Consider the following 15,962-nt stretch of genomic DNA (forward strand, 5'->3'; position numbering starts at 1 on the left):
TGTGTGTGTGTGTGTGTGAAAGAGAGGGAGAGAGAGAGAGACTTAAATTAAACCATGGCTTTTATTTGATCCTCAGCTACTGTTAAAATAAGCTGGTATTCTACTCAAGAATAAAGCCTCTGCTTCAAAGATCCCTTGTCATTTGTTCCAGTCAATACCACACCTTTGGCTGTTAGCATGGAGCACTCTAGCAAGGGCCCCTCATCTAATGAGCAGATGGTTAATGGTGTGATGAATGACTAAAATGCATTCTCGTTGCAGAAACCCATGGTTATCAATAGAGCTACATCAACTCAAATGTTTTAGAGAGACTTTTCTCTATGGCATATTAAAAGGGTTGGCCAATCCCACAGTTGGTTATATTAAGTGGGTAACATTTTCAAATACAATCACTGGGGTTCTGAAAATCATCTGAACACAAATCATGAACCACTGTTCAGGTTTCCAGTAAGTGTGGTGGAAGAGTGTTGCCCAGCAGCTGGGAAATCGCAGGCCACTGGCATAGACCCACACAGGTACAACAACTTTAGTGCTCAAAAGCCTGGCGGGATTTGGAACAGGTGGGAAGCATCCTCCCGGTGATGTCAGCAAAAGTCATAAACTCAGTAGAAACAAAGAGGACATCTCTCAGCCGGGCGAGCCTGAAGTGTTAGTCTCAGAAGAGGCAAGTGACAGGCAGCTGGACTAGAAAAGTGGCAAGAGGGTCCACAAATATGAGAGCCACAGAAGGGCCAGGTCTGTTCTCCATCTACCCTAGGCTAGTTTACTCAAAAATACTTGAAAACAAGTTTAATGGAAGGGATTCAAAATCAGGGATGCTAAATCTTACAATATTTTTAGAGAGTAAATTAAAGAAACTCTCAATGAATGAAGAGAAAGTAGTCTCCAAATTGATGTATAGACTTCAGTCACTTGCTAACAAAATCTCAACTGTTTTTCAAACATAAATTGACAGGCTGTGTTTGAATGTGGAATGTCCCGCAGAGCCTCATGTGTTCGTGATTAGGCCTCATACTCAGTCCTCAGTGGGTGGAAATTTGTGAGGTGGAGCCATGCTAGAGGAAGTGTGTGGGGGGGGGGGGTAGGCTCGAGGTTTATGGGTCCAGTTTCAAGCTCAATACTGAGAGTACTTCCGCCCACATATGTGACACCTTGACATCCAGTGAAACTTCTCCTCAAAATTGGAGATCTAAGAAAACCCTTCTTCTCACAGGCTGCTTTTCTGGCCCATGCTTTGCCCCAGCAACAAGTAGCTAGCTATAACACCAGCAGGCACTAATGGAATTGCAGAGACCTTAAAATAGTCAAAGCAAGTGAGGAAAACATGAATGAAGTCAAAAGACTTACCCGGCCAACCTCAAATTTTATTATAAAGCCAAAAGACTCTAGGCAGCATGACATTAGCCTGAGAACAGGCATAGGGATCAAGGTAACAAAAATGGAGTCCAGAAATACACATAGATATTTGTGGACCATTGATCTTTGACAAAGGCACTAAGGAAATTTTGCCTTTTTAGCATATCTTGACATCAATCAATGTCCATATACACACACACAAAAAAAAAAATGAATTTAAACCCCACCTCTTTTTGAGACACAAGAACCCAGTATGGTCCACATTCCTAGAAGTTCCACACCAGATCCTGGTAATGACCGTACATCACTCGAAATTGTGTAAAAAAAATTAAGCTGTACATGTACATGGGTATCAGTTTATAGTATATGAATTATATTGCAAGCAAAGAGATCACTGAGGTTCTCCTTACCCTTCTAATTATAGGACATACAACACAGCCTTCAGTGTGTGTCCTGTAGAAGCCATTGAGGCTTGATCCCCAAAATGTGATGTCTCCTGATACAGTTTTAAGAAGCCTGCTAAGTGCCTGGTGCTGCTTCAAGAGAAAAGTCTGAGCACCTATAAAGATAGGAAGTTAGCCCAGGTATGGTGGTGCCCATCTGGAGTCCTAGCACTCAGGAGGCCAAGACAGAGGCAGGAGGATCGTAAGTTCCAGGTCAGCCTGACCTATGTAACAAGTCCCTGTCTCTGAAAAAGCAAGATGGAAAACTGGCGCTATGAATGAGAAAGATCAATTCTACAGTTTATTTTGGACTTTTATGCCAATAAGCATTCATTGATGAATACCTCAGGAGTCAGTGTTTGATCCAAGCTATGCTCTGGGGACCAATAGTGATTGGATTATTAGGGGAGAAGCTAAACATAATGTACCTCCAACTTTATCAGCAAGAACAATTAACTACCAAAAATACTCTAAACTTTTTTTTTTATCACATTACTAAGCTGCATTCAATCAGCTGACAGCAGTAACCCATGGGGACTGTTTATGTAGAAGAATGAAATTAGATCCTTATATCTGTGTGTGCATAAGAATTGACTCCAGATGGATCTAAGACCTTAACATCTAAAACTTAGAAACTGCTAGAGGAAGAAAAGGAGGAGAAACAGTTCAACATATAGGCATAGGCAAGAACTTTGGGATTATTTTAATAAAATTCTTTTGTTTACAGAAAGCTATCATATACAGTATGAGATTTCAGGAAAAGTATTACCCCATAAAATAAGGTCCATTCTAATTCAGTCAATTTATAATTAAAACTAAATCAACAAAGTTAAGAGCCTGAAAGACACAGAAGATATTATGCTCATATTTCTAAAGAGAATAGACCATTCTTTCATTCAGTAGAAAGTGATTTTTATCAAACACAAATCCATCTGTGATATAAACTCTGTATGCCTTTGTTCTGTTCCTGAGAAGAGAAGTATGCCTTGGCACAGAATGCCTTGAAGGGAACAGCTGTCCCCCTCCCCACTTAAACAATGTCTGTTAAAGCCAGGCAGGTAAGTTCCCTAAAAGCCTCTACTTCATATGAAACGATGACAATCCAGCAAATGCCAAGGTAGCTGGTGAACCATTGCCAAGCCGGTATAACACGGAACAGGGTACACTGTCCATACTTTCAACTGTAAGGGGAGAGCATCAGCTCAGTTGGAGTCATCAATCAGACCCTCTTTCTGTCAGAACATACAAACAAGATCAGAAGGAGCCCTGTGTAAGGATAACACACAAGTTTGTGATGTACTCCACAGTGTTTAGATGGACCTCAGCTCTGGTAAGAAGTAGGAAATGGTCCTTAATTCTTGCAATATGGTGATGTTGCCACAGGGTTACTGGCAGGGTTTCTGGTGAGCCCGGGGTTGGGGCTGGGGGCTGAGGGTTGAGAACTTCTCTGGTTCCTCCCTTGGGCTGTTCTACTACTCCTGTTTATGAAGCAGTCAGTTGCTATTGGAATCATTAAAGCAAGGGACAAGAAAGCTATTGGAGCTGGCAATGTCACTAGGTCTGCCAGACAGCTCAGAAGGCTAAAAGAGTGTATTATCCCAAGCCCTAAAACATCAATCTTAATCAGTGGTGGAGGAATGGCTTTGGAAGGGTTTGTATCCATTGGCCATTTACATTTACTAACAATACTGGATAGTGATACCAGTGCATAGTAACCCCTTCAGAAGGAAAGGAGAATGCAGACTGGACACAACATGCATGAGAGAGAGGGGTGGGGGAAGGAGGGAGAGGGAGATACAGATTGAAACTAAGGCAGTTCTAACTCATTATCTTTGAAAATATGTACTTCTTTTGGAGACGGGGTCTAATGTAGCCAATTCTGGCCTTGAATTTTCTATGTATCCAAGGAGGATCTTGATTTCTGATCCTCCTACCTCCACCTCCCTGGAGCTGGGATTGCAGGTGTGCAGATCCACACCTGGTTTTTGTGGTGCAAAGGAAGGTCAACTCAGGTCTATGTGTGCTAGGCAAGCACCCTACTCTCTGAACCACATTCCCAACCCATAAAATAATAAATATCTTTTAATAGGAGCAATTTGACAGTGAGAGAATAATGGATTCCTCTTTCTGTTGTTAATGATACTCTACATTGGTAACTGGAATTATAGAGGGCATTCAGAAACAAAAAAGTTCTCCCCAATCTGAAATGATCTCATAGAGGAAGTCCTGGAATTTCTCATGCTTGGTTGACTATTAAATATTGTGCATGTAAGGGCCCCTTGTCCCTACTGCGTAGCACATGGTAGAAACTCCAGACACTTGTGGACTACAGGAGTTAATGAACTTCTGGCTTAAGATGCCTATCAGCCAGTAGCTTCAAGTCTGGAAATAAGTTTTTGTTTAACATAAAATAATAAAAATAAATTGTGGGGCTGGGAGCTTAGCTCATTTGGTATAGTGACTGCCTAGCAAGCATGCTGATCAGCCGCACAGAAAAACTGCTAGGAAAGCAATAAGAACAATGGCCAGTATTCTGGTAGAAGTCAGAGCACTGACAATAAAATAAAGATCTTGCAGCATGTTAGGAGCAGAGGTTCAAAGCTCCACAGCCATGGTGAGCAATAGAAGGTGAGTCAGGCCAGGTCAGAGAGGCCTGTCAGGTCCACACAGCCCCAAGTCAGAAGGCACTCCCCGAAGCTGGGGTGACAGGATGAGTTTCACAGTCCACTCACTCCTGTGGAACTTTGGTTGTTGTTGGGTTCCCTGAGAACTGTCTTACAGACCACCATTGACCTCAACCAGCTCTCAAAGCTGGGCCAAACCTTCTAACAGAAATATCCTTCCCCAGCAGGTGGACCCCACTCCAGAGTCTACCTGTGTTCAGTCTGGGGCAGTCATTGTACCACGTCACCAAGAACCTGGGGTAGGGAAGCCAGGAAGGAAGCTGGCTACAAGTCAGTGCAGGTGGCATGTATGTGATGTATGTGTGTGTGTGTGTGTGTGTGTGTGTGTGTGTGTGTGTGTTACTGTGCATTGGGGATGCAGGAAGAAGAAAAGCTCTTATTGCTTTATTGTATTGGGAAACACAAAGGAAATAGTAAGCCCAATACTGATGAAGAATTCTGAAGAAGGCCAGGAAAGGATATGGGAGGTGGATCCTCTGCTGTAGACAAGAAGAAGTAAGGACAGCTGCCACCACCCAACTTAATCAGCAGGCTGGTCAGGAGATAAGTGTGCATGTGTGTGAGAGAGTCATGGAGGGGAGGAGAGCTCAGATGATGATCCCAGAGGAAAGGATCCGCAGCTTTTGTGATTAAAAATGATGGAGGAGGCTGGAGAGGATGACTCAGTGGTTAAAGGCCCTTGCTTGCAAAAACTATCATCTTAGGCTTGATTCCCTAACACCTACATAAAGCCGGATGCAAAAAGTGGAAAGTGGCCCAAACATCTGGCATTCATTTGTATCTGCAAGGTGCCCTGGTACACATGCACATGTATACACACACACACCCACAAGTATGCACCAACTGAACACTGTCCAAGTGACAAAATGCCATGCCAGGGGCTGGAGGGACACAAAAACAGAATTAACTTTCCATAAGTAATTTCTGAGATTTGGGTTCTAAATGCAGGGATCACATACCACTGTGGGACAAATGTAATCCCTGTTTTCCAGAGGAGCAGTGAGGAATCCCTCAAAACTGGTTATGTTATGTGCAGAGTTCCAACTCGAGGACTGAAGCAATTATAGTAATATCCATGTCCCAACATGCTCCCAACCCCAGAGACAAGTGAGAGGTTAATATAAGTCCTGCCTGCCTGCCCCATGCCTTGCATTGTTATATAACAGCATTCACAGTTCGAATTCACTGTGTGGCTTCGAATCCCAGCTGCACAGGAGAATCATCTAGGAAACATCTTTTAAATGCAAATGACTAGGCACCATCCCAGACCAAATACATGATAATCCCCAAGATTAGGACCTGGACACTGGTATTATGAATGTCTGTGTGAAGCCTGCTGAGGGAATCTCTCTGTAACTGAATGTGTGCTTCTGGCCCCCGGAGAGCCAGCCAAGCTGGCAAACTCTGAGGCTTCCAAGGGAGAAAGGAGGCAGGAACAATGGACAGAGCCAGGAGGCAACAGTGGTGCTAGGTAGATAAAAGTCAATTTTTTTAAATTTTTTATTTTATTTACTTATTGGAGAGAGAAAGAGAAAGAAGCAGATAGAAAGAGAATGGGCACACCAGGGCCTCCAGCCACTGCGAACAAACTCCAGACGTATGTGCCACTTGTGCATCTGGCTTATGTGGGCCATAGGAAATCAAACCTGGGCCCTTAGGTTTCTTCAAGCAAGCGCCTTAAGTGCTAAGCCATCTCTCCAGCCCAAAAGGCGATTTTGCAAGTCCAATGTTACAGCCTCCATCATGGTGCACACCTTGGCCTCTCTCTCCCTACCTTATGACGTGGCCTGTTCATCTCACTGTGAACTTAAACTGAATCTGAGGAAGCAAAGTACACACATATTTTGGATTTTGAGGGGCAGAGAAAGAATGCTAGCCAACCTCAGGATACAGCAACAGCATCATAAAGTCAGCCAAGAGGCAGACATAGTTCTGGAAACAAATATTTAAACTAGAAACTGAAAAGGGACAGTTCCAAGACCAATGGCAAAAGCCCCATGCCTCTCGATAAAATAGAGTAAGGATTTTTGAAACATAGAATCTGGCTCCTATCTTTGGGTGATGGGAAATCCAGGGTACTGGTAGATCTCAAGCCTAGAGATCATGGTACAGGGCTGGGCTTGCCATCAAGGACCTGAGTATGGATGTTACAAGGGCTAAGGCAAGCCTGATATCTCTGGAGATTGATGTAGCTTTAAAACCACTCCAAGCCCTTGCAAGTTTGCTGCACGATGTTTAGGCTTCAGAGATTGTGCATTGCTCTGTTTTGATGTTTTGTTTCAGAGTGGACATTTTATCAGGTCCCACATGGGAAAATCTTCAGTGAACTCCCCCTCTCCTCAGAAAGTATGCCAAATCTCACCCACCCACCCCCACTTGAGTTACTGGCTTCAACAGCTAGATTTCAAAAATAGCGCAAATGAAGCTTTTAATCAGCACATTGAGAAGCCACAGCGACATCCGTCCTGCTCCTCTGTGGGCCTTGCAGATACGCAGCCTTACTCCCAACACCAGCAACCTGGGACATCACATACTGCTGTCATGCTGCTATACTGGTAAAGCCAGCTTCTCCTAACAAAACAAACAAATAACAACAACAAAACCCTCATCAGAGTCTCCTTAAACTTTAATTAGAATGAATTCCCAGAGGCCTGTTTATCATAAGTGAGCAAATACAGGTCACGCATGGTGTGGTTAACATACCTCAACTATCAAGTGTCTTTCCACGGAGGTTGGTCAACATTATTCTTCCCATTTTTACTTACTAAGAACCAGAGAGGGCTGCAGAGATGACTCAGTGGTTAAGTGTATTCCCTATGCAAGAATGAGGGCCCAAGGGGGTCTGAAACCATTGGAGTTCAAATCTCCAAAACCCAGGTTAACAGCTGGGTGCGATCACACACATCTGTACTCCCAGTCCTGTAGGGAGCAGAGACTGGAGAATCACTGGGGCTTGTGAATGGCAAGCTCCGGAACCAGTAAGAGACTCCATTGCGAGGGAAAACAGGCAGGTGAGAGATGGAGGAGGCCACCTGACATTCTCTTTCAGCATTCACAGACAAGCCTATGGTGTGCACAGATGAGAGCATGGGGCACCGCATGGATACATAAATGTGCATACACCATACACACCACACCACAGTACACATACCACATGTGTGCACATACGCACACAGAACTAGGGACACGTTGACCAAACCATGTGATTCAGGAAGTCCTGTAGCTAACTCCTTATCTACATCCTATGGAACAGTGAGGGTTACTACCCTCCCTGCCCCAAAGGCCCACCCAGATCCTACCACCAGAACCCTTTGCTCTTATCTGAGTACTAGGAAATGCTGGGAGCTAAGGTTCAGAGCTTTGAAAGAAAACTGGTCCTTTTCTTTGAACCTGGCTGATAACATTCTGGATAAGCCACCCGAAAGAGGCCCAGAGGGCAACTCTGACTTGGATGAGAACCCCAAGTTAGCACAAAATCCAGTGCAAATTTAGAAATGAGACAGTTGACACAGGCCATCAGAACAAGATGGCCCTTGGGCAGGAGGCTGCAGGCTGCACATGAGTGTCTGAGATGAGTTTGGGGTAGAAAGAGGGACTGTATATAAGGTGAGGAAACAAACAAAATCTCAGAACTATTGGTATAATGTGTCCTGTGAAGTGGGTCAGGGGCCAGAACTCCATAAAGAAAGCAGAATCTCCGGCTAGAAAAGGAAAGTAGCTGCGCTGTGGGACAACACTAAGCGGAAAGATGTTAGGTCATATCAGAGACTTGTTAAGATTCCCTGGCTGGTAATTTAGACATGGGTGACCATTTGCAGTGTGAATAGAAACAAGACTCCCCAAATGGAGGAGAATTTTTAAAGAAAGAAATAAAAAATTCACAGAGCAAGCTGGATAAAAGGTGTAACAGCAAAAACAGAGGGGCTGGAGAGATAGCTCAGAGGGTAAGAACGCTTGTGTGAAAACATAGGAGGGACTGATTTCCCCTGAGTTCAACTACCCCGGAACCTCCATAAACTGCTGGGCATGGTCATGTAAACGTCTAACCCCAGTCCTGTGGGGAGCAGAGACTGGAGCATCACTGGGGCTTGCTGGTCAGCCAGTGTGAAGAAGAGCTGGCAGCTCTGGGTTCAGTGAGTCTCTGCCTCAAGAAAACACAAGAGTGAATGGTGGAGTAGGATGTCCAATGCTCTTCTCTTGACTCTGGGGTCCATGCCTCTGCACACTCATACACATTTGCCACACAGCACAGCGCACACACATACATACATGCACACATACATACACACACATGCACACACACACCACATGCAAAAGAAAGAAAAAAAGGAAGGAAGGAGAATCAAGCCAAAGTAATAGACAAAAAATAAAATGAAGGCAGGCATGGTGGCACACGCATTTAATCCCATCACTTAGGAGGCAGAGGTAGGAGGATCACTGTGAGTTCAAGCCACCCTGAGGCTACATAGTGAATTCCAGATCAGCCTGGGCTAGAGTGAGACACTACCTCGAAAGACCAAGAATACATATATATTGAATGAATGAATAGAAATCAGGGAGAGGGGCATTCTGTGCAGGAAAGAATTCCTTGTCCTGGGCATGAGATAACAAGATAACTACTTTTTGTGGGTAAGTCTATGGATACCAACAGGTTAGAAGACCTTTACATGGTGAAGAATTATGGGGTTGATTTCAAAACAGTCTCTTATATTATTTTTTGAGTGTGTATGTGCATTATGTGTGATGCTGTATGTGTGTGTGTTACAGTACGTGCATATACAGTGTATGCACACAGGTGTGCAGATGCACCGATGCATGTGTGTGCTGAGGCCAGAGAAGAACATCTTTCACTTTGTCCACTCTGTTTCCTTGAGAGAGAGTTTTTCCCTGAACCTGGAGCCTGACCTGTGAGCTCTAGCTCTCTGGCTTCTACTCCCCACAGGACTGGAGTTATAGGCATGTGTGAACACACCAGGCTTTTTGTTTTTAAAAAAGACATTAGAGGTTTCAATATTTTATTTTTATTTATTTATTTGACAGAGAAAGAGAAAGAGAGAGAGAGAGAGAGAGAGAGAAAGAGCCATAGAATGGGTGTGCCAGGGCCTCCAGACACTAAAAACAAACTCCACACTCATGAGCCCCCTTGTGCATCTGGCTCACGTGGGTCCTGGGGAATTGAACCTGGGTCCTTTGGCTTTGCAGGCAAACACCTTAATTGCTAAGCCATCCCTCAAGCCCTCTTTGTATTTTTTAACATGAATGCTGGGGACTGAACTGAGGCCTTCTTAGTTCATCATGCTTGCAGGCAAGCCCTCTTAGTCACTGAGTTATCCCTCCCCCAGCCCCTGAATGTCATTTTCTTTTATCTAAAAATGATCTGCTAAATTTAAATATCTCCTTCAACATCTTTATTATTGTAGAGAATTTCCTGAGGTTCTTGCAGGAAATCATGGAGCGGTGAAATAAAATGCAGGAAATACTTAGTGATGAGAAAAGATGGCACTTTCCATAAATACCCATTGATCTAAATGCAACATTCCCACCAACAATATAGCAAGGTTCTCTGGCACACATGGATTTAAGGCCTGCTGAGTCAACAGTTCAAACTTCAAAGATAATCTCTGGAATGAAATATTCAAACTTCAAATAGCTGATTTTTTTTTTTTAATGTGCACACACACACACTAAAGGCATGCTCGTGATATCATGGTGGCACGTCTCTGCCACCATTTCTGAATTAACACTTTGCGATAAACGCTTACTTAGGCAAGAATGTTCCCCCCACCCAAGTTCCACACTACCTCCATTGTCCGCCTCCTCCCCCCCAAGCACGAGTGGGAACAAGTTAACCCAGAGAAAGCGCTCCTGACCCGGTCTTGAGAAAACAAAGACGCCAAGTGGAAGGATTCTGTGCTATTTATTATTAAATGCTTACCCTGTGCACTGACTGTCACCCTCAGTATAAAGGACATGAAAATGCAATGAACCCAGTGAGTGCATGGTGCTTTATGTTGAAATAGTTACCTGACAGGCATGCTCCAACTGCACCAAAGTTCACGACCTCAACTACACAAATTGTATGAAGGACTGTTTTCCTGCTCATTAATTCCGCAATGCACTGATTGACTCGATTGTCTGGGGATGTACATTAGAAATAAAACAAGGAGAAGAATGATTTGCAAGCATGTAAATAAGCCACCTTTATCTTCCTTAGACTACAGTTTATCTTGCTCATACAAACTTTTTTTTTTTTTTTTTTGGAAGACTGTAACTAATTGAGAACTTCAGCTAAGAGGCCTAAGTCTCCACATTCTCTATAGTTGCCTCCAGTTAATTTCATTATCCATGGTATAGGCTTAACAATATTCATTAAAAATTATTCCTTGCTGGGTGTGGTAGTGCATGCCTTTAATCCTAGCACTCAGGAGGCAGAGGTAGGAGGATTGTTGTGAGTTCAAGGCCAGGCTGAGACTACTCAGTGAATTCCAGGTCAGCCTGGGCTAGAGCAAGACTCTACCTCAAAAAATATATATTTACTAAAAAATTAAGGGCTGAGGAGATGGAGATGGCTCAACAGTTGAAGGTGTTTACTTGCAAAGCCTAGCAGCCCAGGTTCAATAGCTCAGTACCCAGGTAAAGCCAGATGCACAAAGTGGTACGTGGTCTGGAGTTCATTTGCATTGGCAATAGGTCCTGGTGCACCCATCCATCATCTTTCACTCACTCACTGTGGTTCTGTTTCTGTCTCTCTACTTCTCTCTATCTTTCTCTTCAATAAATAATTTATTAGGTCTCTGTCTGCCAAAGAGGTTTAGGAATAAGATATGCTTACTGTAAACTTATTAACACAGTATGCTTAATTTCATACAGAATTAGTATCAAACTTGATTTCTCTATAAATATCCTAAAATGCATCTTTAAAAAATCTTTATGTACTAAAAAAAATATAGCTTAGTTCATGCTACACTGAATAATATTTTTATAAGTAGTAGAAAACAATGATTTAGCTTTTTTAATATTTGAGCTAGGAAGTACTGCTTTGTTAACTCTTGTCTCTCTGAGGCCTACTTGGAAAGGATAAGTTGGAGGGTGACAAGTTACGTGTCTACACATTTACTAAGTGGTTGTTAATTCCTGCCTGAGGTCCACAAAAGAAATGAGTGTGGGAAGGCAGAAAGAGAGGGACAGTGTTCTATGTCTCCATTAGCCATGTTCTATCAGGGAAAAACCAGTACTTCCTCACACCAGAGAAGCAGTGGTTCTCAGAAACACCTTTTTTCTTGAAAGTTCTACAAAGAAACACTAGTGGAAGGCTATCTAAGTACTAGCAGGCAGTGGTTGTCTCAGAAGAAGATGATAATATATGAACTCCTTTCTGTATGTCCTTCAGTGCCTTTTGGAGTTTGCACCATGGAATGGATTATATATTTTAAGTACATAGAGATATTCAATTCAATTTACTCCAAGTATAGGTGGTGTCTAACTGCCCACAGCATTAAAAAGGAATGGACATGCAGATGTATGAACAAAACACCTCCCAGGATAGAGAATCCTGAGCTAGTGGGTAAAACAGTCCTTCCAGCCAATTGTTCAACATGGCAAGAAACCCAGCCCTAGCATTAAGCAGAGAGAGCGCAGGAGGAGTTCATGGTGGTACAGGTAGCTGCTAGAGCATCCAGAGGACCTGAAAGGGCTCCAGGACACTAAAACCCAAAAGGCTGACTAAGAGAGTACATATAGCCTTTATGTGTCAGCGATGAACAGGTGCAAGTTTAGCCATGATAGGGATCCTCAGGCTTTGTGACAATAAGCGAGGGAGGTCCCAGGCTCTTGCGTTATCCCCAGTGTGACAGCACAGGGCTGGCATGTGTGAGCATCTTAAAAGTGAAGGACTGGGGACACTGTCTGAGTCCACGGGATGGGTCCAAGAAGGGAGAATATGGAGGGACAGGAACATGCCATGCAAGGAAATGTCTTGCTTATATACCCAGCAAGTCAACTCAGGGTCATCAAATAACTAAATAAGGAAATGAGGAAACAAGAGGAGATTTTTAAACAACAGAGTGAGCTGTTCTCAAAATGTGCTTTCTAGAAAAATCCAACTGGTAGCAATGCTGGAAGAGAAAAGATGAAAGCTTGGCCTTCACAAAGATTAAGAAGCAAAACATTGTGGAAGCTAATGAAAGTGACACCTTTGAGCATTAAGAGCCCAACACTATTTGATTTCAAATGCAGACTCTAAATTTCCAAACAAGTATGCATCTCAGAAGATACAGTTTGGAAAAAAAGCCTCTACCTCATAATTCTGTGTAAAATAATAATGATGATTCTCATAAGTAATGTCAATTGTGGACTAACCTTGTATTAAGCATGATACCAAAAACTTCTCTTACGAACTATCTTGTTTAGTCAGCATTCTTTCCAGTAGGCATTATTAGGTCTACCATTTCTCAGATGGTAAAACTAAAGCACAAATAGGTTCTGTAATTTGTCCAGTTTACCACGGGTAGTAAATTCAGAGAATTATATACCTGAAGCTTGAAACTATAACTTTTATCACTTCCTCGTAAAAGTATATTGTAAATAATAATGAATCTTCATAGAACTTTATGAATAAATTATAGGAATATGCTGGTTGTTATAAGCATGAGACAAGTTGTCACAGACCATTTAATGATGCTAGTTCATAAAGCAGAATACACTGAAGTCTGCTGTGTTTTTACACCTTGTTGCATGTGAATTCTCAATCGCACCAGATTAAGTACAAATGTAGGCTTTATATTTAGTGCCTAGGAAACAGAAAGGGGAAAGGAGAACAGGCCAAGGCATGGGATTTGTAAGAGGTAGGCAGTGACACCTCTAGATGTTAACAATGGCATTGTAATTGACCCTGACTCGGAAAATATTACTGCAGAAAAATGTTTTTAAAATTACCTTAGAAAGCCATCGAGGAACACACTTTGTCAAGGTGCACATGCATAGTTAGTGAATTTTAATACTATACTACTTGTGTCATGAATATTCTTTTGCTCGGATTTTATTATACTTAAAACTCCCAGCTATGAATTTAACACATTAGTTTTAAAAAAGCAAAATTTTACTTATTTCCTCTTCTTCGGGCCTTACTGAAGTTTGAATTTGGGATCTTCTTTATGCTAGGCATATTTATGCTAGGCAAGTTTACCACTGAGCTACATTCACAGCTCGGGAAACATTAATGCTTATTATCCCATATCTAGGAACAGCTCACTTTCAAAAGGTTCCTTCAGTCACTGGGCCATATACTGTGAGTTGTTTAGGATCTGCTGTGACCATGATCGAGATGGTGTTAGATTATGGTGGTTTCCAAAGGACAAACACCAAGCCAGATGTGGTGGGTTATGGGCCTCTCAGGAAGCTGAAGGAAGACAAAAAACTTGAGCCTAAGAGTTAAGGACCAGCCAAGTAGCACAGTGAGACCAAGTCTAGCTATAGTACAAACACACACACACACACGGGTGGGGGGCACACTTGGCAAATGACTTACAGACCAGGTTATATTTTATCATTACTAAATCATGCCTTTCGCTAGCCATCCATACTGCAAACAGGGGGCAAGCCAGTTCTCAAATCAACACTCCCCCACGGATGCTCATGAGGCAGGGTGCCTTGCCCAGGATGGGTTTCTGCAACACCTCAAAGCAGGAAAGCCTCATACAGTCCACTTTCTCCAAACACCATTCATAGCCACCCAGGCCAAAAGGCTGCGTCCGCAGGGGCCGGAAAACACTCGGGACATCTCCTGAGTCTACGACTTTCAGTTTCTTGGAACAATAAATGCAGATAAGCTGCTCTTTCTTCGCCTTGTGGTTTTGAGATGTGGTCACTTTCAGCAACCTGACAGACACGAGCTGGGCTCTCAGAGTCCAAAGCTGCTCTCTCAAAGGCTGGCTCCTTTTCTTTCCCAGATAAGTATGTAAACTCCCCTTCTCCCAGCCCCAGCTCTGCGCGGAGCAGCCGCGCGCCTCGCCTATTCAAAGCTGCGTTCCCAGCTCGGTCCAGTGCTCTATCAGGAATGCATGAATGCACCAAGGCATGGGATGCTCAGCTCCTGGTCCTGTGGCTCCCGGCCCTGCACAATGCCCAACACACAGCTTTCCCACGACAGCATTACGAATCCTGCCCACTAGTTTTTTCACTTATACTTTTAAAAAGTACAATGTGTAATTCTGGGAATATAGTTGGTGTCACTTATTGCATCCATGAAGGCGTTTTCAACAAAATATTTGTTTATTGGGAAAACAGCAGTGGGTGGAGGAGGCGAGGGGATCTCGTTCCTCCTCCTCCCTCTTTTCTCTCTCTTCTGTATCTTACCGCCCCCCCCCCAACTCTCTGAAATTCTCTGTGGTCTGTGGGTTTCTCTTCTCATACCTGTCCCCAAGCAGAGAGCTGACACAGTTCTTTCTTCCTCCCCGCCTTGCTCGACCCCGAATCCCACGATTTAAACACGCACACGCGTAGTTAAGTAAGTCGGTTCGGTCACTAGGGCGATTGCACAAACAGCGTGCAAGACGCACATCTGTGCGCCCCCACCCCCCGCCAGGCCACAGGCATGTCCCCTACAGCAAGGGGCAGCTGACCAGGCAGTTCCCACCGCGGTCTCTCCCCGCTAGACCACCCGTATCGCGAGTGGCCCCGAGGAGCCCGCCTTTCCCGGCGCTTTCAACCACAGGACAATGGAGATGGCTCGGGAGAACTGTGGTCCCGTTCATCCCCGGTGTCGCGCGCAGACAGCCACCCCGCCACCTCCGCCCGCCACAGCCCGGGAGCGCACGAGAGAAGGGACGACTGTGTGGCAATCCTCAAGTGTCCCGGGTCTCCACTGTCGCCACCCACGGCACTTCTGGATCGCTACAGAGTGGGTGACCTCCCCGGAACCAGAGCAAGCTGCAGGCTCCCAAGAGGCCAGCGGGGAAGGTAACTCCAGCCACCCGAGATGCTCAGCCACAGCCACGGCCGGCCGCGCAGAGCCCACATGTCCCGGGGCGCCGGGCTGCGGGGTCCATCCCTCGACTTCCAGGCAGGGCACTTTGTTCCCGCCCGGGGGTGGAGAATGGGGGGGGATTCGGGTCCCGGCGGTGAGACTCACCTCTCTGCTGGCCCTGCACGGTGACCCACAGCAGAGAGGCCAGGAGCGCCGCCCGCGTGCAGCCGCCGCGCATCGTGCCACCGCCGCTCCGTGAGCTCCCGGGACGAGGCTGCGGCCACGCTGGGAACAGGGCGCTTTCGCTTGCAACGCGCGAGTTGGCGCTATCCTGCCTGGCTGTGGCCTCGCGCGCGCTGGCCTCCCGGACACACCCCTGCCGACCTCCGCGGAGCCCAGCCCCTCCCCGAGAGACGCCGCTGAGACCCCTCCCCCAGGGTCCCTCCCCCAAGGTCCCTCCTCCCACTGCTTCCATCCTCCCTTGGGACCCTCCTTGTCTGTCCGGGTCCCTCCTCT

At 44.8% G+C, this 15,962-nt stretch overlaps 1 protein-coding gene across 2 annotated transcripts in view; it reads right to left on the reverse strand.

Moving 5' to 3' along the window:
* Lama1 (laminin subunit alpha 1) overlaps positions 1-15,736 on the reverse strand; it is a 156,947-nt gene extending 141,211 nt beyond the window's left edge. For both annotated transcript variants that reach the window (XM_045143150.1, XM_004662598.2), the window contains exon 1: positions 15,612-15,736. In XM_045143150.1, coding sequence (XP_044999085.1) covers positions 15,612-15,684 — 73 coding nt within the window. In that variant the 5' untranslated portion in view covers positions 15,685-15,736. The remainder of the gene's footprint in view (positions 1-15,611) is intronic.
* Positions 15,737-15,962: the final 226 nt, after the last annotated feature.

Source organism: Jaculus jaculus, chromosome 2 (genome assembly GCF_020740685.1).
Source record: "Jaculus jaculus isolate mJacJac1 chromosome 2, mJacJac1.mat.Y.cur, whole genome shotgun sequence".
NCBI classification, from domain to species: domain Eukaryota; kingdom Metazoa; phylum Chordata; class Mammalia; order Rodentia; family Dipodidae; genus Jaculus; species Jaculus jaculus.